This window comes from Melospiza melodia, chromosome 11 (genome assembly GCF_035770615.1).
Source record: "Melospiza melodia melodia isolate bMelMel2 chromosome 11, bMelMel2.pri, whole genome shotgun sequence".
NCBI lineage: Eukaryota > Metazoa > Chordata > Aves > Passeriformes > Passerellidae > Melospiza > Melospiza melodia.
This window is the reverse complement of record NC_086204.1, coordinates 7,521,076-7,545,738: the sequence shown is the minus strand read 5'-3', so window position 1 is coordinate 7,545,738 and position 24,663 is coordinate 7,521,076. Positions and strand designations below refer to the sequence as shown.

At 46.9% G+C, this 24,663-nt stretch overlaps 1 protein-coding gene across 1 annotated transcript in view; it reads left to right on the top strand.

Annotated features, from left to right (window-relative positions):
- Positions 1-24,202, top strand: part of HMCN1 (hemicentin 1) — a 162,945-nt gene extending 138,743 nt beyond the window's left edge. The window contains exons 79-107 of the mRNA XM_063165448.1: positions 70-207; positions 341-475; positions 705-974; positions 1,447-1,637; positions 2,006-2,219; positions 2,689-2,823; positions 3,305-3,495; positions 3,982-4,063; positions 5,082-5,351; positions 5,862-6,032; positions 6,559-6,729; positions 8,039-8,209; positions 8,823-8,993; positions 9,155-9,325; positions 9,714-9,884; positions 10,105-10,254; positions 10,425-10,562; positions 10,890-11,011; positions 11,811-12,048; positions 13,107-13,169; positions 14,220-14,339; positions 14,606-14,740; positions 15,103-15,216; positions 15,474-15,599; positions 16,260-16,388; positions 19,562-19,912; positions 21,214-21,333; positions 21,695-21,821; positions 22,873-24,202. Of these exons, the coding sequence (XP_063021518.1) occupies positions 70-207; positions 341-475; positions 705-974; positions 1,447-1,637; positions 2,006-2,219; positions 2,689-2,823; positions 3,305-3,495; positions 3,982-4,063; positions 5,082-5,351; positions 5,862-6,032; positions 6,559-6,729; positions 8,039-8,209; positions 8,823-8,993; positions 9,155-9,325; positions 9,714-9,884; positions 10,105-10,254; positions 10,425-10,562; positions 10,890-11,011; positions 11,811-12,048; positions 13,107-13,169; positions 14,220-14,339; positions 14,606-14,740; positions 15,103-15,216; positions 15,474-15,599; positions 16,260-16,388; positions 19,562-19,912; positions 21,214-21,333; positions 21,695-21,821; positions 22,873-23,239 (4,952 nt within the window). The 3' untranslated portion in view covers positions 23,240-24,202. The remainder of the gene's footprint in view (positions 1-69; positions 208-340; positions 476-704; positions 975-1,446; positions 1,638-2,005; positions 2,220-2,688; positions 2,824-3,304; positions 3,496-3,981; positions 4,064-5,081; positions 5,352-5,861; positions 6,033-6,558; positions 6,730-8,038; positions 8,210-8,822; positions 8,994-9,154; positions 9,326-9,713; positions 9,885-10,104; positions 10,255-10,424; positions 10,563-10,889; positions 11,012-11,810; positions 12,049-13,106; positions 13,170-14,219; positions 14,340-14,605; positions 14,741-15,102; positions 15,217-15,473; positions 15,600-16,259; positions 16,389-19,561; positions 19,913-21,213; positions 21,334-21,694; positions 21,822-22,872) is intronic.
- Positions 24,203-24,663: the final 461 nt, after the last annotated feature.

Genomic DNA, 24,663 nt, shown 5'->3' with positions numbered 1-24,663 from the left:
CAATTTTAGTGCTCTTCTGTATTGTCCTAGCCTTGAATGTTGCTTTTCCCTTTTTCTTTCATTCCACAGAGCCACCCGTGATCCAGGCCCAGCCGGGGGCGTTGGATGTCATTGTGAACAATCCCATTGTGCTGCCCTGTGAGGCCACGGGCACTCCTCAGCCCGTGATCACGTGGCAGAAGGAGGGCATCAACATCATCACCACAGGTATCCTCCCAAAGCCTGGGACCCTGCCTGCTCCTGTGACACAGACACCCATTTTCTTTTCTCGAACTTGGGTTTCTCCTCTCCTCTGGTTCACCAAACCAGAAGTGTCATACTTCAATTATATCTGTTTTAGGGAACAGTTACATGGTCCAGCCAAGTGGCAGTTTGCAGATTACCAGAGCAGCTGTGGAAGATGCTGGTACTTACATGTGTGTTGCTCAGAATCCAGCAGGCACTGCTCTGGGGAAGATCAAGCTGAAAGTTCAAGGTAAATCACCTTTTAAACTCCTTCTCTTGGTCCAAATACAATTCTGAGCGATAGAAAGGGACCTGGTGCTTTCCTTGATGTGATGCTGAACAAAGCTCAGGAGGTTTATTTCCTTTAGTTCGATGTCTGCTTTAGGGCATGCTTTTACATTTATTTTCACCAATAACAAAAGAGTTCCTTGCTTCTTACATCATCTAATTTTTTCAATAATTGTCTTTGTTGCTTTCAGTTCCTCCTGTTATCAAGTCCCACGTGGAGGAATATGTTGTTGCTGTTGATCAGTCTGTCACTCTGCAGTGTGAGGCTGAAGGCTACCCTGGGCCAGAGATCAGCTGGCACAAGGATGGGCAGCAGATAACAGAGTCCATGAGAAGGAGAATGCTGAGCACAGGAGCTCTGCAGATCCTGTTTGTGCAGCCCGGGGACAGCGGCCGCTACACCTGCACAGCGATCAATCCTGCTGGATCCAGCACCTCCAGCACTGAGCTGGCTGTGCACGGTAAGGAGCTCTTCCTGGGAGAATGGGGGGCACTGCAACAGCTGCTCCAGACAGGCTGAGGACTCCCCACCCCTGGAAGTTTCCAAGGCCGGATTGAAGGGAACAACCTGGGATAGTCAAAAGTGTTCCTGTGCATGGCCGGGAGTTGGAATGAGATGGCCTCTAAGGTCCCTCCCAGCCCAAACCATCCTGTGATTCTATGATAAATGGGATTGTAGGGAAATTATGTATGTTACCACTGTGAACCCCACAGGGAGTAAGGAGCTAGGGATGTACAGGGGGGAGTTCAAGAAAACTGCGCTACTTAATATAGCGGAGTGTTACTAAGTTGTAATATTGGCAAGTTGCTTGAATCTTGGCACAGTCATTGATGGAAATGGACAATCTGGGATGTCCAGGCAAGGGATTGCTCCAGTCCAGTGTTGTGCTTGGATAATGCCCAGAGGAACTGTTTCTAATGACCTCCCCACAGTTCCACCCAGGATCCGCAGCACGGATATGCAGTACGTGGTCACGGAGAGCTCCCAGGCTGTTCTGTCCTGTGTGGCTGAGGGGATCCCAGCACCAACAATTAACTGGAGGAAGGACAACATGCTGTTAAAGGACACAGTGGGAAAATATCAAACTGTGCCTGGTGGAGACCTCATTTTGGACAGTGTTGTGGTAAGCTCCCTGCATCTAAGCTATTACTGGACACATTTGGCAGTGATAAGATCCACTTTTGGGTTAGTCATTGTTTTATTTTGATTTCTTGTTCTTAATGTTCCAAAATAATTACAGAAGTTTCATTTGCCACTGGGAAGTAAAATCTATGAAGAATTTGTAGTGGTAAATCTTCAGGAAGGGTAAAAAGAAGTGTTAGTCATCCTTCAAATTTAGGGATGTGGAAGAACTCAGCTGAGCATTTCGGCTGAATGCTTGTTCCATGCCTTTCAAGATTATCTTACTGATACGAGTGGCATGTGCTGTAGGATATATCCAAGCTGTCGGATATATCCCAGCTGAAATTTCCCCACCATGTTTCCTTCCAGCCCGAAGACTCTGGGAGTTACACCTGCATAGCCACCAACGCTGCTGGGGAGGACACGCACACGGTCACCCTGACAGTGCACGTGCTCCCAGCTTTCACTGAACTGCCTGGAGACATAGCCTTGACCAAAGGAGAACAGCTCAGGTTAACCTGCAAAGCAACTGGGGTACCTGTCCCCAGAATAACATGGACCTTTAACAATAACATCATTCCAGGTGAGTCCCTGATGGCCATTTGGCTGCAGATTATTTTCCCCTGTGCAGCATTGCATTTTAGGGCAGGGAAGAAGAAAACTGTAGCTGGAATAAACTGTTAGTGATTGTGTGAGGAATAGCTTTAGTGTTATGCAGTTATGTAATTGAACGGCCTCTGAGACAGAGCTGTAAGGTGATTAAAAGATGATCCCTCTTCCATAGCCAATAATGTAGCACATTAAAAACATTCCTATCTGATGGTAGTTACTCAGCATCCAGCAATTGATGCTCAAAGTCACGGGGTAGCTGAAGTGAACTGGTGCATGTGGGCAAACGTCACAGCAGTGACTTTCTGTGCATTCCTGGAGTGCCTCAAGGATGCACAATACCCCATGGCTGTGCTGCTGAGAGTGCACAGATCCAAGCAGTGTGTGAGCTGTGTACATGGCAATCCCTGCAATGACCCTTTCTTTCCCTGCTCTCCCTCCAGCACAGTACGACGATATCAACGGGCACAGTGAGCTGCTCATCGAGAGGGTGTCCAAGGAGGACTCTGGGACTTATGTGTGCTCTGCAGAGAACACTGTGGGCTCCATCAAGGCCATTGGCTTTGTGTATGTCAAAGGTACATGAAATTCAGCAGCTGTGCTTGTTGCTGGACAGCTCCATGTAACCCACTGGGTTTGGATAGTGGAGTTGGAATGGAACAGGTGGGGAGGGACCTTATGAGGTTTTCATCCAGTGCCACCCCTGCCATGAGCAGGGACACCTTCCACTAGGCTGCTCCAAGCCCCATCCAACCTGAGCTTGGGCACTTCCAGTGATCCAGGGGCAGCCACAGCTTCTCTGGACAACCTGTGCCAGGGCCTCACCACCCTCACAGGGAAGAATTTCCCCCTAGTATCCACTTTGAACCTACTTGCTGTCAGTTTAAAGCCATTCCCCCTAGTATATAATACCTTGCCAATGGCTAAATGGGAAAAATCTGAACAGGTTGAAATTCCCCCTTCAGAAAGTCAGAGCTGAGTGATCCCTGCCAGCAGTTCTCAATTAGGCACATTTTATTTTGGCTCTACTATTTCTCTGCCATCTCTTGTTTTTTTAAGAGCCTCCAGTCTTCAAAGGGGATTATCACTCCAGCAGAATTGAGCCCTTGGGTGGCAATGCCATGTTGAATTGTGAAGTCAGGGGAGATCCCCCTCCAACCATCCAGTGGAGCAGAAAAGGAGTGGGAGTTCAGATTAGCAACAGGATCCGACAGCTTGGGAATGGTTCCCTTGCTATCTATGGCACTGTGGTGAGTCCTGCCCCTGTACTGTGATTGCCTGCTTTGAACTTGATTGATAAAGATGTTCCTGATCATATTGGTTTGAAGGAGTCAGGCTAGACATTTATCCTTTTTTGCTTTCACCTTTAACAAATGTTTTAATTCAGACTGGAATTAGATTCAAATTGTTGAGGCAAAAATCCCCTCTGACAGGGTCAGAGTTCTCCCTGCTTGTCAGAAGGACTGAATTTACATACTAATTGTTGGTGTGTGAGATCCTGGGCATGACCAGTTAATGGGACCTTTGCTCCTGGCCTTAAGAGAGCCTGGCTTCTACAGGTCAGCTGAAAAGCAATTGCATTCTCCTTGTGCAAATCTCTTATTCCAAATCTAAATTCCTAATCTGAACAGCAAGACTCTATTTCTCCCCATGTACTCATGTCTGTATTTTGAATTGGGATTAAAATTCCCTGCCAGGAGGGGCCTTGAAGACTGAGCCCCTGTTTTGTTCCTCAGAATGAAGATGCTGGTGACTACAAGTGCGTGGCGACCAATGACGTGGGTGTGGTGGAGCGCAGCCTGACACTGACGCTGCAGAGTAAGGCTCAAAGGGAGGCTTTGTGCCCCTTAAGGGAGTGAAAACTGCCTGTGGGGAGGTGCAGGCAGCTCCTGGGGGAGTGTTTCAGGGTGGGCACTGCCCTGGAGGTCAGGACTCATCTCCTCTTTCACGGAATTGTAGAAGGGCTTGGGTTGGAAGGGACTTTAAAGATCAGCTGCTGTGGTCAGGGATACCTTCCGCTAGAGCTGGTTGGTCCTTGAACACTGCCAGGGATGAGGCAGCCAAGAGCTTCTCTGGGCATCTTTCATTATGAATATAATGAAATATATTTCATTAGAGAATCTGGTCTAAGCTGTGATTGAAGTCAAAGAAGAGACAGGGGTGTAAAGAGTGGTTGAGCCTCATTGTAGAAACCAGTGTGGAATGAACTGAATCACTCTCTGAAAGGGGCCTGTTTCTCTTAGTTCACTCCATACAACTGGAATAAACTAGACTCTCAACTTATGAGGTGAATCCTAATTCTCATTGACAATATTTTAGTTTTGGCAAAAATAGTATGTTAGAGTTTTTTTTTGCTAGTGGGGTAATTTCTAAATATGCCTTTCCTACTGTAGCCTCAAGCATTGTGAGTCTGTTCCTTACCTCTCAATTGTCTCTGGATATGAATAATAACATCTTCCTGTGGGTTTTATTAAAAACAACCCATTTTAGCAATAAAGAAGAGCATGGGCTCTTATAGCTGGGCCTTAAACTCAGCTTTAGTCCTCAGATTGCTGCATGTTCAAACCAGCTTGTTGGCATTGTAGCATGTCTGTTTGGTGGCACTTGGGGACGCAGTTTAGTGGTGAATATCAGTGGTGGTGCTGGGTTGATAGTTGGACTTGATGATCTGTTTTGCAACTTTAAGGATTCTGTGTTTCTATTTAGCCAGCAGGGGATCAGCAATAATAATTTTAGTCAAAGTAAACTGACTGGGGATTTCTCTGCACTCACTTCAGTACTAAATCAATCAGGCCTGTGCTCGTGTGCTGTCACCCAAAGAGCCCTTTCTCTTCAGGCCCCCCAGTGATCACTGTAGAACCGGTGGGGACGGTGCTGGAGGCCGGTGCCACGGCGGTGCTGGACTGCCAGGCCAGGGGAGAGCCCCCTCCTGCCATCAGCTGGTCCCGCCAGGGCCAGCCCCTGCTGGACAGCGACAGAGTGACCCTGCTGCCCAACGGCTCCCTGCGCATCGCCGCGCTGCATAGGGAGGACACCTCCCAGTACGAGTGCGTGGCCAGGAACCTCCTGGGCTCTGTCCTCGTCACAGTGCCACTCACTGTGCAGGGTAAGTGCACAAAAAAGCACTTTGAAGTCACTTTGAAGCTGGGAGATGAGAGCGTTAATCTGGATCAAATGTGGTCAACATTCATTTGCCCATGTTTTATGGATGAGATGTTTGATCTTATTTTCTTTATAAGCATTAAGTCTAGGGTGAGCCTAGTCTAAAGTGTCAGTGGGGTTCTCTTTAATTTTAATAAAATTAAATTTTATTCTATTATACTCATCCAGCTGGGAGAAACAGAGGCTGTGAAGGCTGAGAGACAAAAATTATGACTAAAAGATCTTGAGTCAGATCCTGTCCTCAGAACACGTCATAACTGAACTGTGCCTCTAAAGAAAATAGGAACATATGCACTAATTGTCTTTGAACTATGGCAAGAGATTTGTGCACAGAAATGACATGAAGTGAGGTGGATTTCCAGGGGTCAGGAGGTGCAGATTTCACTTCTCTGTGCCAGCCTAAGGGAGCTGCAGGCCCCAGCAGTGCCCAGCAGCATCCCTGCTCCCGTTGCAGTGCACGGCGGGTTCTCCAGCTGGCTGGAATGGCGGGCGTGCAGCGTCACCTGTGGCCAGGGTGTGCAGGAGCGCGTCCGGCAGTGCGACAGCCCCGTGCCGGCCAACGGGGGCCGCGGCTGCCAGGGGCCCCACAGCGACCTGCGCAGCTGCCACCGCCAGCCCTGCCCAGGTACTGCTGCTGACACACTGTCCCACACGGGTCTGGGTTGGAGGGACCCCAAAGCCCACCCAGTGCCACCTCTGCCATGGGCAGGGACACCTTCCACTGGCCCAGGCTGCTCCATCCAACCTAGCCTGGGACAACTCCTGGGACCCTGGGGCAGCCACAGCTTCTCTGGACACCCTGTGCCGGGGCCTCCCCATCCTCACAGGGAACAATTCCTTCCAAATACCTAATCTAAGTATCTCCTCTTCTAATTTAAAACCTTTCGCCCATGTCCTGTTGCTGTCTGCCCATCTAAGTCTCCCTCCCTCTATTTTGTAAACCCCGTTTAAGTCCTGAAAAACCACAATGAATTGACACTTTTAATGTGCCTTGCATTAAATGCCCAAACAATGAACTTTTATCACCATGGATCTTGATGGCAGATTAGTTTTTCTAAGTAGTTGTAATTAATTTTGGAAAGAAAGAGAAAAGTTCAATAAATACTGCAAAAATATTGTTTAGTGAAAACTGGGCTTTTTCTGGTCCTTAGTGGACGGGAGCTGGTCGGAGTGGGGGCTGTGGGATGAGTGTTCAAGGAGCTGTGGCCAAGGGAACAGGACAAGGAGCAGGACCTGCAGCAAGCCCCCAGCTCAGCACGGAGGGAAGCCCTGTGAGGGCAGCGCTCTGGAGTCAGTCATGTGCAACCTTAGGCCTTGCCCAGGTAAGAGAAGATTAATTTAACTTTATTTGCATGAGGGGCTTCACATACAGGTCTCTTTGTTTCTCCAAGCCCAAATTATCTCAGCTTATTTTTAGTTGTTCATTATTTATTTTTTTGAAATTGAATGGCACAAGTTCTTGGAAATAGGAATCACAAAAGTAATTGTAAGAAATCTCAGCAATTTCTTTATTTTAATTATTTTTATACCAGTAAAAATATTAATTTGTATTTTACTGTTTTCCAGTACTTGTTACCCACATCCTCACAATTTAAATTTTCTCTACTTTAAACCTATCCTGCAAAGGCAGTTGAAATAAGAAAAGAACCAAACCCAAACTACCAGCTATTTAAAGCTATGTAAAAATGATTGTTAATAATTTAAGACCTTATCTGTGTATCTTCCTCTGTTGTTATAATTTTTAGCCACATTTTGCTCCCAACCACCTGAATGTTCAAATTTCCTTCCTGTCTCATGAGTATGTCCCACATTTTACAGGTTGTAGTTTATTCAGAGCCTTTACCACTGTCATGTTCCCTTCCATACAATTTGCAATGTTTGATTTTTCAGTTTTTCCCTGGCTCTGCTGCCACTGTGATGCCAAATACTCATCCATAGGCGTGAGACTCATTTCTCTAGATTTTGGCAGGAAAATCAACTCGGGCTGCTGCTCTCTGGCAGCTTTTAGCCAGGCTGCCTTGGCCCTGCTCAGGCCTCCATCCTACCCAGGGAATTGGGAAACTCTAGATTTAATTGTGTTCAGTTCTGATGTTTCACGATGGTGGTGAGGTGATGCAACCAAAAAACAGAAAGGGAAGGGTCAATCATTGCTTGTCAAAGTGCTGATTGTTTGGGCCACTGCTCATAGCATTTTGTGGGGGATTTGGGATATCCCAGGAGTGTGCCTGTTGTGGGGCAGTGTGTGGGATCAGGGATATCCCGGCTGTGTGCCTGTTGTGGGGCAGTGTGTGGGATCAGGGATATCCCAGGTCTCTGTTTCTGGGGCAGTGTGTGGGATCAGGGATATCCCGGCTGTGTGCCTGTTGTGGGGCAGTGTGTGGGATCAGGGATATCCCGGCTGTGTGCCTGTTGTGGGGCCGTGTGTGGGATCAGGGATATCCCGGCTGTGTGCCCGTTCTGGGGCCGTGTGTGGGATCAGGGATATCCCGGCTGTGTGCCCGTTCTGGGGCCGTGTGTGGGATCAGGGATATCCCGGCTGTGTGCCTGTTGTGGGGCCGTGTGTGGGATCAGGGATATCCCGGCTGTGTGCCCGTTCTGGGCGGTGTTTACCTAGCTGTGCTGCCCTTGCAGTGGCCGGCGAGTGGAGCCCCTGGGGGCCGTGGGGGCCGTGCAGCACCACGTGCGGGAAGGGCAGCCAGACGCGGCCGCGGCTCTGCACCAGCCCGGCCCCGGCGCACGGCGGCCCCCGCTGCCCGGGCCCCGACACGCAGCTCCAGCTGTGCTTCCGCCGCCGCTGCCCAGGTGAGACCGAACTTCTCCTTCCCTCTGCCCGTTCTGCTTCACTCGTGGTTAACGCTTTCTCGTTCTAAAAGTCTAATCCCTGAAAAAACTCCCCTTCAAGCTTTTTATTGTCACTGACTCTGTCACTACATAGCATCTGCTATAGACCCTGCAAATGGACCCCACCTCCTGTCCAGGTGAACACCCTTAAGTCTCCCAGAGAGAGAGCTTTAAGGTCTCTTCCAACCCTAAGCTGCTCCAGCCCTGGGAGCAGCTCTGGGGCCTCCTCTGGACCCTCTCCAGAAGCTCCATGTTCTTCCTGTGCTTCTGGACCCGGGGCTGGAGCAGCTCTGCAGTGGGGTCTCACCTGAGAAGGGCAGACAGGCAGAATCCTCTCTCCCCTGCTACCCACACTGGGGGATCAGCCCAGGGCATGGGGGGTTCTGGTTCCACCTCACATGCCAAGGGCTGGTCCAGCTCTCTCCCACCCCCAAGTCCCTGGGGAGAAATCCCTGAGTAGCTGAGATGCTGTAGAGAGGCAGAGCTATCCATGTTCAGCTTTCCCCAGTGTAGCACTGCTGTGCTGTGTTGCTGCTGGAGTCAGGGGCAGTAACTGCTGTGTCTCTCTCCCCAGTGGATGGGAAGTGGTCCCCATGGAGCAGCTGGAGCTCCTGCAGCGTGTCCTGCGGGGGAGGCAGCAGGCAGAGGACGCGCCATTGCTCCGACCCGGCCCCACAGTTTGGAGGACACAAATGTGAGGGAAGTGACATACAAATGGATTTTTGCAACAGTGATCCTTGCCCAGGTGAGTGCTTTGGGTTGGGCTGTTCGCCCAGTCTCTGGGTTTGGTTGTTTTCTTTTGGGAGAAAGAAAACGAAGAAGTTACTCTCCAACAAAAGTACTTTCCCAGCTTGACTGTCTGGTTTTAAATCCCTGTGGAAGATCAAATCTGACTCATTCCTGCAGTTCATGGCAACTGGGGCCCGTGGAGCAGCTGGGGAACTTGCAGTCGGACGTGCAACGGGGGCCAGACAAGGCGGTACCGGAGCTGTGACAACCCACGGCCAGCCAGCGGCGGCAGGGCCTGTGCTGGGGCTGACGTGCAGATCCAGAGGTGCAGCACGGACCTGTGCCCAGGTCAGTGCTCACAGCAGCAGTGGCAGTGCAGCTTTCCCTGGGAGGCATCAGGGGATATGCCACATGAGGAATGTAGGTCACCTGTGGAAGTGTCCCAGGCCAGGTTGGACTGGGCTTGGAGCAACCTGGGACAGTGGAAGGTGTCCCTGCCTGTGGTAGGGGTGGGACTGAATGAACTTTAAGGTCTCTTCCGACCCAAACCAGTCTGGGATTGTGTGTTTCTGATGGCAGGAGTGTTTAACACCTGTCTGTTAAAATGATTTTGTTGTCCTTTGAGCTATTCCTTTAGAACTTTGGTTCCTCCAAGGAAGGAATTGACTTCAGCATAACCAATGCAGCCTGAAGCATTTAAACTGAAAAATTCCTTTCTTCATTCTTTATTCTGCAGTGGATGGAAACTGGGGGCAGTGGCAATCATGGAGCCAGTGCTCTGCTTCCTGTGGAGGAGGAGAACAGACCCGGGTGCGCCTGTGCAGCAGCCCAGCCCCATTGAATCGTGGCCGTCCTTGCCCTGGGGACTCCTCCCAGATATCCAGATGCAACACCCAATCGTGTCCTGGTGAGTATTTACAGCCTGCATGCAGTGACGCTGTGCTGAAAGCCTGTGGCACTCCCGATTTCACTGGTGCTGTCTCTCATCTTGGCCAGTTGATTGGGTAATTTAATTGCTTGGGCTTAAATCTGCCCTGCAACTAAAGCCAAGTTCTCTCTTCCCTAAAATACCCAACAGCACTTATCACATGGGGTTGTGTTTTGCCTCTTCTCTATCCCCTGCACAGGTGGGCCTGCGCGTGCCAAGGGCAGCATCATTGGCAATATCAATGATGTGGAATTTGGGATTGCTTTCCTGAACGCCACAGTAACAGACAGCCCGGATTCTGACACCAGAGTGATACAGGCAGAGATCACAAACGTCCCTCGGACCCTGGGTAGGCCTCTTTGATTTGGATCAATTTTTTCTCTGAATGCATCAATACCTATGGTCTTCTGCTTTAAATCTGAAGGGTTACACTAGTTCTAGATCTTCATATTCAGCTCCTGTGTATGTGGGTCTGTGATGAGATCAAAGCTCCCCGATTTTCTGTGATGTTTCCTTCAGGCCCAGCGATGAGAAAGCTCGTTTCCATACTCAGCCCCATTTATTGGACAACTGCCAAAGAAATTGGGGAAGCAATGAATGGATTTACACTCACTGATGCTGTCTTCAAGAGAGAAACTCAAGTGGAGTTTGCAACTGGTGAGTTGCCTGGGATAGATCAGCTCTTTGTGTGTCCAGTAAGCCAGACAGAGGCTGCATTTCTGAAAAGACAGCAGAGGGCCATTGCTGAAATTTGGGTCTTGTGTTTACACTAGTATTTTCAGGCTGACTGTAGCCTTCTGAGGCTTTATTCCACCTTTTAGAGCTGTACTTTGAAATATGTCTTGTTTTTTCTCATGGGCATGGTACACATTACAGAATGTAAGTAGAAATAACTGGTCAGGGGACTCCAGTTTTGATTCCATGTGGCTGTTGGGAGTCACTGTTGGGAATGTGTGCCAAATGAATGTGCTGTTAAACCACCAGGTGAGATCCTGCGCATGACGCACGTCGCCCGGGGCCTGGACACGGACGGGGCCCTGCTGCTGGATGTTGTTGTGAGTGGCCACGTGCTGCAACTCCAGTCGGTGGCTGATGTCAGTGTCAAGGTAAAGCTGCTTCAGGTACCACACCTGCCCTCGTGCATCTGTACTTCTCTCACCCAGAGGAAAGCAGGAAACACTGAGTCCTGCAACCTTCCGTACTGTATGTGACTTCTTTTGGGCCTGGTTGAACTGATGATGCTGATGTTGCCTTTGAAAGCAGAAAGTTCTCATGAGGAGGGTGGTGTTGGTCTCTCAAGAGTTTGAGATGTTGGCAGGTAGTGTTGAGGAGGGTCTACAGGGCAGTTATTGAGGGTTGCTTTGGGCAGAACTAGAAAGGTTTCTAGAGGCATCTTTAGCCTCTCTTAGTAATTAGTAACAGTATTTTACTGTATTAATCCCACCATACAACAAATATGCCAGAAGTTGTTGATATTTTGGGTAACTGCAATATGAAGTATGCCCAATATAATAGTATGTCCAATATGCCCTCTTGAGTGGCAGGATTTCTCTCCATCACTTGTTTATTTAGCACATTTGTCAGCATCTGACTTTGAATAAAAGCCAAATATTTAGACCTCAAAAGATTGTTATTGAGGAGTAAGATATTTTTTAGAAATCCTCTGCTGTGGCTTCCACCATGAGTATCCTCAGTACTTCAGTCTGAATCTTTTTTTAAAGTAATAGACCAGGCAGTGTAAAGATTCAACAGTTAAAATAAGAGTGAAACGGACCCATGCATGTGCAGTACCCTTTGTTCAGCAGTTAAGATGAGCCTCTTTCTCCAAGCACATCTCCCAGCTCTGAAGCCCAGGCCCAGGTGGTGCTGGTGTGGGAGCAGCTGAAGGCCAGGGTTGTGTTGCAGGATTACACAGAGGATTACATCCAGACGGGCCCTGGGCAGCTGCACGCGCACTCCACGCGGCTCTTCGCAGCAGACGGGGTCAGCGTTCCCTACACGTGGAACCACTCCATCACCTACGACCCCTCCAAGGGCAGGATGCCCTTCCTGGTGCAGACCCTGCGTGCTGCCTCCATCACCACAGAGTACCACCCGCTGCAGGAGGCCGTGGCTTTCAAAATCCAGGCTTCCATTGCAAAAGGTATTGTTCTAGCCTTCCCAGGAATCAGACTATGGGGAAAGACTGTCCTCTCTTCCTAGAATTCATTGAGTCACCCATAGCCTCTGTGAAACTTGGGTAGCTTTAGTGTAGACCCCAGCACCTAACAGTCTTGTTGATGTACCCCTAAATTAACTCTTAGCTAGCATTGACAACTGCTGGCTTTTATGAACCTGAGTGACCAAAGGGGACGGGCATGGATTTAGGTGAGCAAATTTTCCTTTGAGAAGCTCTAATGAGCAAACTGGCCTGTTACTTCTTTTAACGCTATTTGTTTTTGTTTGTTTTTGTTTGTTTGTTTTTTTGTTTTTTTTTTTTTTTTAATGTGGTAGGGAAATTAGTCTGGTTTGGAAGAAAAAGAAACAGAGGGATTGCCTCAGTCTTTCTTTTCAGTAACAAGATTCTAAATTAAGTAAAATAAGGTTTTCCCTCTTTCCCTCAGACAAGGGGCTCATTGTACAATTTGAAAACCAAATACATTTTTTTCTAATTTAAAAAGAGATCAGATAAAAGGGAGTCTCTGGGTCAAGATATGCCTGTGATTAGATCTGGCTAAGCCTTTACTGAACTAGCATTTATTTCCTCCAACAATTAAGATGCTGGTGTTTGGGATTTTTTTAAATTTCATTTTTTAAATTTCAGTTTTCAAGCAGCCAAAGCCCTGTGTCCTTTGAGGAGTCTCTCCCTGAGTTTTTCACTGCAGTTTGTAGTACATGGTTGTGTTCTTCTACAGTGACCTCCTAAGATTTGTGACATGATGATTTGTTTGGTTTGGAACTATTGTCCTCCTTCTATGTGAAGTAAAACTGAATGGTCTCTATTCTTTCAACAAGAAACTTTCCAGGATGCATTAGGCTGGGATGGGACTTGCAGCTCACTCTGAGGGGGCCCCAGTGTTACTCAAACCAGCACAAGCCATGCAGTACTGACTTCTAGTGCCAAAGTAGAAAAAACACTAAAGGCTGGATTTAAAAGTTTCTGGTTTGGTGTTGAAATATAATAAATACACACAAGTGACACGTGCTTCCTTTATCATACAGGGGATAGGAGCAACCAGTGTCCTGCAGGGTTTGCTTTGGACTCATCTGGGCCTTACTGCTCAGGTAAGGACTGACATGGCTGGGTGTGACCATGGACCTCTGGAGTGCTTTGGGTGGGAAGGGGCCTTAAAGATCCCCTATTTCAACCCCTGCCATGGGCAGGGACACCTTCCAGTAGCCCAGGGTGCTCCAAGCCCTGTCCAGCTTGGACTTGGACACTTCTTGGACAGCTTCTCTGGGCACCTTGTGCCAGGGCCTCACCACCCTCCCAGAGAAAACTTCCTTCCCAGTATCCCATCTGTCCCTGCCCTCTGGCAGTGGAAATCCATTCTCTGTGTCCTGCCGCTGCCGGCCTTTGTCCCAAGTCCCTCTCCACTTCTCCTGGAGTCGCTTTAGGCACTGGAAGGGGCTTTAAAGTTTCCAGGAAGCCTTCCCTTCTCAAGGTGAACACCCCCGGCTCTTCCAGCCTGGCTCCAGAGCAGAGGGGCTCCAGACCTTGGCACATCTCCATGGCCTCCTCTGGAGCTGCTCAAAGAGGTCCATGTCCACCTTGTGCTGAGGGCTCCAGAGCTGGGCACAGTATTCAACCACCAGAACCTACATCCCCTTTATTTAGAGTTCAAAGTATGCACATCAAAAAGTGTGAGTGATCCTTGCTAAAAGGGTGTAGGTCCAAGAGCAGCTGAAGATGTTAATTCTGTCCTCAGCTACAATAGGAGTAGTGCCCAGACAGCTTTTAAATCAGTACCCCAGGTACACCTGGAGGACACTGAGCCTGCAGAGCAATGAAGGACTTGGGTGACGTGTGGAGGAAAACCTGAGTGTTGGCACCTCAGACAGGAGCCCACGTGTTCCTGCTTGGGGGATGGAGGTGGAGAAAAGCACATGAGTGCTGTCTCTCTAAGAGTCAGGGTTGTTTTAGGGAGAAATCATCTGAGATAATTTTGTGGACTTATTTCATTACCTCTTAAAAGATTGCAAATTAAGGGAATTACTGGATCTGATTTTGCCCTGTGGGCTTTACTAGTTGCACACCTCTGAGGAAGGACCAGATTGGAGTAATTTGACTGATTGAGAAGTCTCACTGGTTTTTCAAACATTTTCTTGTTCCAGATGAAGACGAATGTGCTGTTGGAAGTCCTTGTTCCCACACCTGTCACAATGCTGTGGGATCCTACTACTGTTCCTGTCCAAAAGGCTTCACCATCTCTGCTGATGGCAGAACCTGTCAGGGTAAGGAAGATGCTGCTAGGGACAGCTTGGATACAAATGCCCCTTAGATAATTGAAGGCCTTAAAATGCCTTAAGAGGCACTTAAATTGCTAAGGAGAGGTTTTATTTGGGCCGTTTTCTCATTGTAAGAACACAATTTATTGGTGATATTCTGTTTCACAGCTGAATGTACTTGCAGTCACGTGTTTCTAGTTGTGGTGCTGAAGGCACAGGTTGGTGTGTCCCTTGCTGGCTGGGCAGGGTTTGCAGCTCATTTCCCATTGCAGACATTGACGAGTGTGCTCTGGGGGGGCAGAGCTGCCATGCAGGACAGGACTGTGAGAACCTGCCCGGCTCCTTCCGCTGCGTGCTGCGCTGCGGGAGCGGCTTCCGACGGACGCCCGACGGCTTCAGCTGCCAAGGTACACCTCGGGGGTCAGCTCTCTGCAGCTGGAAATGCTGCTCTCTGCAGCTGAAACTCACTTTAGAGGGAGCCTCCAAGTACCTGTCTATACATTTTCATTCTTAAGGTTGTGGATTTTGGGGTGTTTGGTTTTTAGGTTTGTTTTCTTTTTGAATCTTTTGCTTCTTCTGTCTTTAGAAATAAATTTAAAATCCTGTCAGGGAAGAAATTAACGTTCTTGGGTTTGTGTCCCATGTGAATTTTCTTGTATAAAGATGGGAGAGCAGCAAACTCCTGAGCAGAACTCAGCCAAAGCCTGCTCAGGTAGTGCCCACAGGGTAAGTCCCAGCCCTGGTGCCAAGGATTTGTGTTGTTCCACAGATATTAACGAGTGTCAAGAGTCCAACTCCTGCCATCAGCGTTGCTTCAATACCGTAGGAAGTTTCCACTGTGGCTGTGACCCAGGATTCCAGCTGAAGGGCAGAAAGTGTGTAGGTAGGGATGAATGTCCATTCCCTCTTTCCAGTAGACAAAGTTCAACATTTATTTGCTGCTCCATTGTCTTATAAAAGAAAAAGCTGTTATGGATGTATATTTTGGAAACTGTCAAGCAGTACTGAAAGCCAAAGGCAGCAAGAATTGGGTTGACTGATCCATGTGCATGAAATGATTCAATGTGTGGACACAGGGTAATTTCATTACATAATTGAGTCCAATCTTGCTCTTTTTTTTTTTTATTTTGTTTGAATAAGATGTCAATGAGTGCAGGCAGAATGTGTGCAGGCCTGATCAGCTCTGCAAGAACACTCGTGGTGGCTATAAGTGCATTGATCTGTGTCCCAGTGGAATGACCAAAGCAGAGAACGGGACTTGCATTGGTGAGTAGAAGCATTAATGCACTGTGTGGCTATGGGAAACACAGGGACAATGATGATATTTATTTTTTTAAATGATCCTGAAGATTGTCCATCTCCAGTTATTAATATTTGTACATACTAAAGCACCAACTTCTTTTTGCTTATGGAGCATCTCTGTTTAACTTTCTTTGTAGTTGGTATTAAAAAGCAGATACATCCTTGCCGCCTCTAGTTCTCCACTGTTCTTAAGCAAGAGCAGTAAGATTTCCCTTGGTGTCTTTTCTGTGTCGGACCCTTGATTTCTCTCAGTTATTCATTGACTGAATTGTTTTGCTCTGTGGGCATGATTTCTTAAGAGTTTGGCTTAGGAGCACTCAATCAAGATCACAAGTCCCTGCTGCTTATCAGGGAGGGTTTTAAGCACAGCTGATGATGTAGGTGGTACCAAAGCATGGTGGTGTCATGTTCCAGTGGAATCATGGGATTATTTGGGCTGGAAGGGACCTTAAAAATCACCTATTTCTACCCCTTGGTGCGAGCAAGGCCACCATCCTCCATCCTGGGTTGCTCCAAGCCCCGTGCAGCCTGTCCTTGGACACGTGCAGGGCTGGAGCAGCCCCAGGTTCCTCCCGCCGCGGGGCTGTTGCAGAGCTGTGACTGTTGCCTTGCCGTGTGCCGCAGATGTTGACGAGTGCCGCTCGGGGTCGCACCAGTGCCGCTACAACCAGCTGTGCGAGAACACCCGCGGCAGCTACCGCTGCGTGTGCCCGCGAGGATTCCGCGCCCAGGGCCCCGCCAGGCCCTGCGTGGGTAAGCTGCCACTCACCCCTGTGCTCTGCTTGGCCTGGCTTTCTGCTGCAGAACTCCAGCAGTGCTGTCCCTGGGCGACACCGTGCTGTAGAGACAGTTTGCTCTGCATCTCCAGATTGGCCATCTAAAACAAAGTGTTCCGTTCTAAACAAACAGAGCTAAATGGTTCCAAACAGAGATGGCTTTGGGGCTGTACTTTGAAAACAAAGTGTAAGAGGGACTCAGAGCGCTGGTGGATGGATGTGGCAAATGACCACTCCACAGGAGGCTTTGGTTATAAAAGTCAGGTGGGGTTTGTTGATGTGCCTGGCTGTGCTCATCTCTGGGTCATCATGCCCTGGCTCTCCCCTGAAGGCAGTCACACAGGGAGTCATGTGGGTTACCCTAGGAGCACACCCCAAGGAGCTGCAAGAGGCCCAGCAGACCCAGAACTCAGTTTGGCTCCTGAACATCACCTATCCCCCCAATCAGGACTGCCAGGGGTGTTCCCCAGCAGGCAGAGCACAGGGACCTGATCTGCATTGCTCCCTCAGTGCTCCCCTCCTGGCATGGGTGGCTCCCAGCAGGGAAGGAATAGGATCCCTGGCACTCACAGGAATGCCAGCCATGCAGTCACTCCCTGTCAATCTTGGCATAAAGCCGTCCAGGGTTTTCTCCTGCATCATGGAAGACTCCAGAGCTCTGACGTGGGGGGCAGGAGAGTTTAAAGTGTAGGGCCAAGGCAAGTGAATAAGCACTTCCCTTGGCATTTAAGAGACTTCAGGAAGGCAGTAGGATCATTTAGAATCACCTTTACTGCATTTATGTCAAATATTTCAAATGTAAGAGCTGACCTACCCTGATAGTGAGGATTTCTGAATGTGAGTTTGTGCCACCAAGTGAGGCTGGTTTTGGTTGCTGTTACGTATCATGTCAGAAAAGCATTCCTCCTGGATGACTATGTCAAGATTAGCTTTCCTAAGTGATAAATAGTTTTCTTTTTATTTTGTTTTTTTATAACAACCTAAGATTTTGGATTGTCAAAAGCCAGAATGTTTAGGATTTTTAAAAAGAGATTAAATTGCACTAAGAAGTGTTTGACTGTAGACCATTACATTATATAAGATATTATATTACTTCTGCCATCTGCCTCTGTACTGAAATAAAACCAATCCCAGACTCTTAACTTATATTTAAGCCATTTAAACTTCTGACAGGAAAAAGCCAGGTAAAGTCTAGGACTGTAGGTTTTCACAAAACACCAGCAGCCTTAAAGCTGCCTTCTGACCAAGGGCCACTAAAAACTCCATCCTAATGTATTTTTATCCTTTGAATTTTTATGTTCCTAAAAATGTATTTAAAATATAAATTCATCCAAAGTATTAGTTTTGTTAATAAAATTCAGTTTTTATTGTCATTGTTGACAGTGAGCACAGGGAGGAGTTGAAAACTAAGCAGGGCTCAGACTAAAACAGAGGTAGTGAATTTTGTTCCTGCCTGTGCCATTTTTACCCTGGGTAAAGCCCTTTGTGCCACAATTCCCTTTTTTGTTTGTTGGATGGGGATAAGATGCTTCTTTGTGACCCCCACAGAGCTCTGTGTGCCCATTTACCTGAATTACAGCATTTCTGGGAGCTGTGGTGTTTTCTCTCCCTTCCACATAGGTGGAAGGGCTTTGCTAAAAGCTGCTACAATGCAAGGCTAGCTAGAATATAAAATCAGGTACTGTTTTTCAAATTGGAGAAAGCCTGAAAATGTAGCTATTTCAATTTCAAAGTAATTTTACCTTGTTCTTATAAATATTAGGGTTCCCATGCCTCAGCAGCCTCTTCTCATAGGTGCAGCACTGGTGACTCCCTGCAGTCAGTTCTGCTTGTATTGCACAGGCTGCTCTTGCAAAAGAAATTGCTCAAATTTTCACCTGTTGTCTTTCATAATTTCTATGAAAATATTCTTTTGCTTATCCACAACTTGTTCCAAGGACATTGGCTGTCATAAAGACATCAGTGTAAATTTATTTTAGGTAGGTACAGAATGTAAAAGTCAGCACTTGAGTGCTAAGGAAATGATTGAGTTAGTTTTCTTTCACAGGTATATGAATAATAACGTTTTCATCTTAAGCACATGTTGAGATAAATACAATTAAAATTCAGATTAGTTATTATCATACTTAAAGTGAACTTCTTATTTGTAACACCTGAAAATTCTGCCCTAAGGATAATTCCACAAATATATGAAGTTTCAGTTGTGTGGTTGCCAAATAACAGCTGGAAAATATTGTCACACACTGCAGTTACTACTTCTGGATTTTCAACTCTTAAAGTATTTAAATATTAATATGCCCCTATCCATTTAAAACCTTAAATGTATTAAACATTAACCACTTCAAAAAAATGCAGCCTAATGTTCTACTATATTTCTGACAGTATTGATTTTTAAATACTATTTAAATACCTCTTGAGTCTCCAATCTTTCACAGCTGGAATGACCAACAACAGCATCAAAAGTTAGAAGGTACACAACCTCTTGCCCCTGCAGCCTTGAAACATGTTCTTGAGCCCAATGCTCCATCCCTGGAAGTGTCCAAGGCCAGTTTGAGCAGGGCTTGAGGCAAGATGGGCTAGTGGAAGGTGTCCCTGCTCATGGCTGGGGGTGGCACCGGCTGAGCTGTAAGGTCCCTCCAGCCCAAAGCAGTTCATGATTCTGTAATTCCCCCAGCACAAGGCACAATAACCATATCAGAGCCTGTTGTGCTTCCCTTAGTGTGGGGTGTAAGGAATTTTAGCACTGTACTTCTCTGGAATGCTCTGTCCTAAGAGTTGTATTTTAAAGAAGGGACCAAGCTTCTTCCACTCATCTGTGGAGCACTTACGGAAAAACCCCAATTACTAAGGGAGTATTGAACAGCTGAGGCTGAAACAAACCTTCAGCAGGGCTCCTCTCCTGGTGAGCACAGTCACATCAGCCTGTGGGAGAATGAAGGTCTCTTACAGTCCAGGACAGTGGATGCTGCCTGCTTGGCCTTGTGTTCTCCATTGTTTAGTGCCTCCAAACCTTGCTTTTATGTCTTCAGCTTGTTCCTGACACTGAGATAAGTATCTGTGTGTATATATACGTATAGTTATGTGTTGTTGTTTGTTTGTTTTCTCTCCTTTCCACATGGTTTGGGGCTCTGGATCATGTCACATGAGCAGACATTAATGAATGTGAACAAGTGCCTAAACCCTGTGCACTTCACTGCACCAACACCCCCGGCAGCTTCAAGTGTTTCTGTCCACCTGGGCAACAGTTACTGGGTGATGGGAAATCTTGCGCCGGATTGGAGAGGGTGCCAAATTCGGGTGCCTTTTACAGTAGCTATAACTATGCTCAGTTCTCCCCTGGGAGAGACAACCAGCAACTGCAGCACTATTACAGGCACTCCTCAAATCTCTACAGCTCCTTCTCAGAGTATAGGAACAGCAGAATACCTTTCTCCAGGACTAGAAGGAACCTTAGAGAAACTTGTCCTGAAGGCTATGAGGCAAGAAATGCCAGATGTGTAGGTAAATGTCAGTCCTATCTATGCAACTCTGTTTTGGGCCTTATTCTTAGGTTACTGTGTGATATATACCATGGGCTGAGGGTTTGTGGTGCTGGGGTTGTGTTTTCTATTACCCTGGTCAATATGCAGAGGGCTCTGCATGTTCTGGTCTCTGCTGTCTTGGCTCACACTGTAGCAAAAATGTTCTCAAACCTTCTTACAACCTCTTGTTTTAATTGTGCTGCTTATTACCTGTGTGCAAAGTATTTCCCTCTGTTATTCTCTTTCTCCTGATCACGGTAGCACACCTTGGTGAATCTTCTCACACTCCAAAAGCCACCAGTAGCCCCAGCCTAGTTACAGTGCTTCTGTCAGACTCCCACTGGCAGCAGTAATCTGTGTCAGAAAGGTTTGGAATAAATATTTTAGAATTGATCACACCGTGGCCACTGCCACTGTCACACAGGCAGAGAAGCTTTTAAATTATTGTTATTATTTTATGTAAGAAAAGGGGTTGCAATGTAATTCAATGAGCATGGAGAAGACATCAAACGTTGTATTTAAGCTACAGAGGGGTTTCAGTAGTCACATCCATGTGGATTGTTATGGTATAGGAGTTTAATTGAGAGCCCCAATATACAACTCTGAGGGAAGGAAGGGTTTGTTTCAAATTTTGATCTTCATCCCAGCTTCTAGATGGAATTAGTTAATGCCATGATTATTAATAATATTCCATGAAACTTTCATTTAATTGAATAAATACCTAAATTTTAAAATTGTTTAATATGAAAAATACCCCCAAGTGATGCTTTTGTTGAAGAAAATCTTTTCAATAGGCAACCATCAGGATTTGCTAACAGCATAGAGGTTTATAGTCACATCTGTTTCTCCTCTCTGTTTGCATTTTGATCTAATGAAACCCCTGCCAGTCAGATAGAGGGGAAGCAAAGACTTTCCTTCCACTGATTTAGTCATGCAAGTCTGAACTCCTTCTTGAGATTACTTTACTGCTGTCCTGAACTAGGCAGATGTTTCAAAAGCCATTGTAATTACAAATTATCTGTGTCTAAATCATGCTAATGTGCTCTGAAAACTTTACATAAGGAGCCCCTCAAAGCTGTCTTTAGTGCCTGCAGAGTTACAAGGAATGGCAAGGTAAGGGAAGAAGACTCTCTAGTCATAGATGTTCAACCCCATCAGAAAAAGAGCTCCAGCCAGCTCCTACCAGCTCTGTCTGTACACTTGCAGTATATAAATGGGGAAAAGTACCTGTGTTCATGGCAGGCTCAGGGAATGCTGAGGTGTTGGTGCTTCTCTCCACAGACATTGATGAGTGTGAGAGCAGAGACACGTGCCAGCACGAGTGCAGGAACAGCCTGGGCAGCTTCCAGTGTGTCTGTCCCGCCGGATACCGCCTCATGCCCAACAGCAAAACCTGCCAAGGTAGGAGAGCCATCTCCGCAGGGCTCTGGGGGGGCTCTGCAGAGAAACCTGACACCAACCAGCCCCAGCACAGGGCTGAACCGCCTCTCTGGATTGGCTGTGTGAGAGTCAGCATTCCAAATTTCAGGTTTCAGAAGTTTTTACGTGCCACACTTATCGTTTCACAAAACATCATCAAGCTAGACAATTGCAGCTTCTAATCCTCTGCAGTTCCCCTGTGACTTTCTCATTACACATTGAGCTTCAAGCTCTAGGGTCAAACAGAGGCAAATTCTGAGCCCTGCTCGGCCTTTACCTACTTCGATTTTCACCCTTTAATTCTTCTACCAGCAGTTGATCCCTTGCATGTTTTTCAATCCAGATATTGATGAGTGTCTTGAAGAGGACATAAATTGTGGATCAAATCAGATGTGTTTCAACATGAGAGGAAGCTACCAGTGCATAGACACTCCTTGTCCTCCCAACTACCAGCGAGAGCCACATTCTGGGTATGTTCTATTCTCAGCCCCTTCTCACCTGTCCCAAGCTCAGCTCCTTAATCTGTGCTTGTTGAAGGTGAAAATTTAAGTTTGCCTGACACCAGTAGAGCTCACAGTAGCTAAAGGTAAGGCACTGACATTGGAGGTAATAGAGTCAGAGAGTCTTGGGATGGTTTGGGTTGGAAGAGACCTTAACAGAACATCCAGTTCCACCCTCTGCTGGGCAGAGACACCTTCCACTATCCCAGGGTGCTCCAAGCCCTGTCCAGCCTGGTCTTGGGCACTTCCAAGGGCTGAGGGCAGCAACAATTTCTCTGGGCAATCTGTGCTACTGCCTTAACTGCCAGGGAAGAATTCCTTCCTAAAATCTAATCTGAATCTCTCTAATGGCTTGACTTGCTAACCAGCTTCAAAGCATCAGATATATTCTTTAAGTCATGAAAATAATTCTTAGTTCCTGTTAAGCTTTATTTCCCTGTTCTGGGAAGAAATCCCATATTGATTTCTTTTAATCTTTCAATATCTTCAAAGAAAAATAGCTTTTTTTATAGTCAGAAACCATCTTTTGAGATCAAACTCAACTGCAGTGACATCTACATTGACATGTAGGTCACGTTCTTCGACCTCCATTAGCACTGGCAAACTGCACTAGCAAAGATTTAATACTTATCTTTCAATTAATAGAAGTAAATTTTATTCTGCCCTTCATTCCAAATTCTTTATTTTATGACCTGACGCATACCTCAGATGCTGCCCAGAACATTTTAAACTATTCTAATGTTTAAGAACACAGTCTCTAAAACTTACCCTATGGACATCAGTGATGTCCAGCCATCTTTCTGACATGATCCTGTTGAGGCAAAAAGGGACATTAAACAGGGCTGCAGTGGATAAGGAAACAGTGGATAAAGAAACAGTGGATGAAGAATGCATGAGCACTTCTAGAGAAGTTTTAATCTGCAGCAGGGTAAACAGGGGAAGAATTTCTCCTCTAAGACCTATCCCAGTACTTAAGATACTGTGCCTTCTCCCTGGCCTAAAGTGCTCTGCTCCTTCCTAGGTTCTGTCTCAAAAGCTGCCCAGCCAACGACCTGGAGTGTGACCTGAGCACCTACGCCCTGGAGTACAAGCTGCTGTCGCTGCCCTTCGGCATAGCTGCGGGGCAGGATCTGATCCGGCTGGTGGCCTACACTCACGACCAAGTCATGCACCCCAGAACCACCTTCCTGATGGCGGAGGAGGACCCTGCCGTGCCGTTTGCCCTGCGGGATGAGAACTGGAAGGGGGTGGTGTTCACCACGCGGGCGCTGCGGGAGCCCCGGACGTACCGCATGGGCGTGCGGGCCCTGTCCTACAGCGCCGACGGCAGTGTCGAGTACCGCACCACCTTCATCATCTACATCGCCGTGTCTGCCTTCCCCTACTGAGCTCAGCCTCCCTCTCCAGGCCCAGCCCTGCTCCAGCCTGCTCTGCTGCCTGCCCCACACGGGCAACCACCTCACTTCAAAGGGTGCTGTGCTCTTTTCTCCTCCCCTGCTTCCCGGAGGCTGCCTCTCCAGTTCTGTTGTTCCAATTCAAGAGGAAGATCCATGGCTTTGAGGACCTGTTACCACTTGCTTTATTTATTACACTGGAATAGTCCCTCCCCACAGTATGTTCTGAAAAGCAGCAGAGAAATCCATGTAGGCAAAGCAGTAAGCAAGGAGCAGCCTCCACTGAAAGTAACTGAAGAAAATAAACCCATAATTTCAAGTGGTCTACATATTTTAAAGGTTGCTAAGTGTTTTAATTTTATATCTATTAGATTTTTTTCCTTATCAATTACCCAATAGAATTAGGGCTGTGCTATGTTGTGTGCTCCAACCCACCAAATGCCACTATGCCCAAGGGTTGCAAATGCTGAAATGAATGACATTAAAGTTTGTTTGCAGCTAATGAATCTACAGGAGAATTTGGAACTGGTACCTTTGGTTTCCATGCAAGTGTAGAGATGTTGCTATTTTTTGGAAGAAAAAACCAAAATGGCTTCTTCTACTTTATAGAGCAGGTATTTTATAACTTGTTTTTACTCTGCCATTCTGGTGTAGCCGTTTATTTAACCCAAACCCATATCCACTACCATACTCCCAGCTCAGTAAATGGTCTGGGGTTTTACGCACATGGAACATTTTTCTCCAAAGGTGATGTAAGTTTGGTTCAATAATGTCAATACACTGTACACAAGTAATTTTGCCAAGATGTATTCTATTTTTATGGACGTGTATATATGTGGTTTTTCCTATGTGTATTTTCTATGCAGTATCTCAAGAGTGTTTTACAGTTAAGTTTGCATAAAAGGACAATGTCAGTACAATGAAAATAATCAAAATAAAGGTTCCCATCAACTTTGAGACTGCTGGGAGTTTTATCTTTGAAAAATTTTCCATTTCTTAAGTTCTTTCCCTAAGTGCCAGGGGACAATACAGAAGGTACCATGCCCAGCAAACCAGGGAACAGCTGCAGCTCTTTTCCCTCTTCCTGGCACTCTGGGGTAGTAAGAGACTATCACCAGCTTTAAAGTAGATTTTCAGCCACAAGAATAAATTGTCTTCCAGTAGAACTTTGTCTCTATTCTTGTATATTATTAACTAATGTTAGACATCCCCATTTGTTGTCTCCTTGTTTTTTCTTCCCTTTCCAATGCACCAAGTGAAGTAGTCCTGTGTTGTCATCTTATTGCAGGGGTTCCATACTGCTGTCTTCTTATCACAAAAGTTCCGTACCTGCTTGGTGTTTCTCGTGGTCAGCTCCTCAGAGCACTGACTCTCTTCTTCACAAAGCAGCCACTGACCCCAGTTCCTCTCTCACCCAG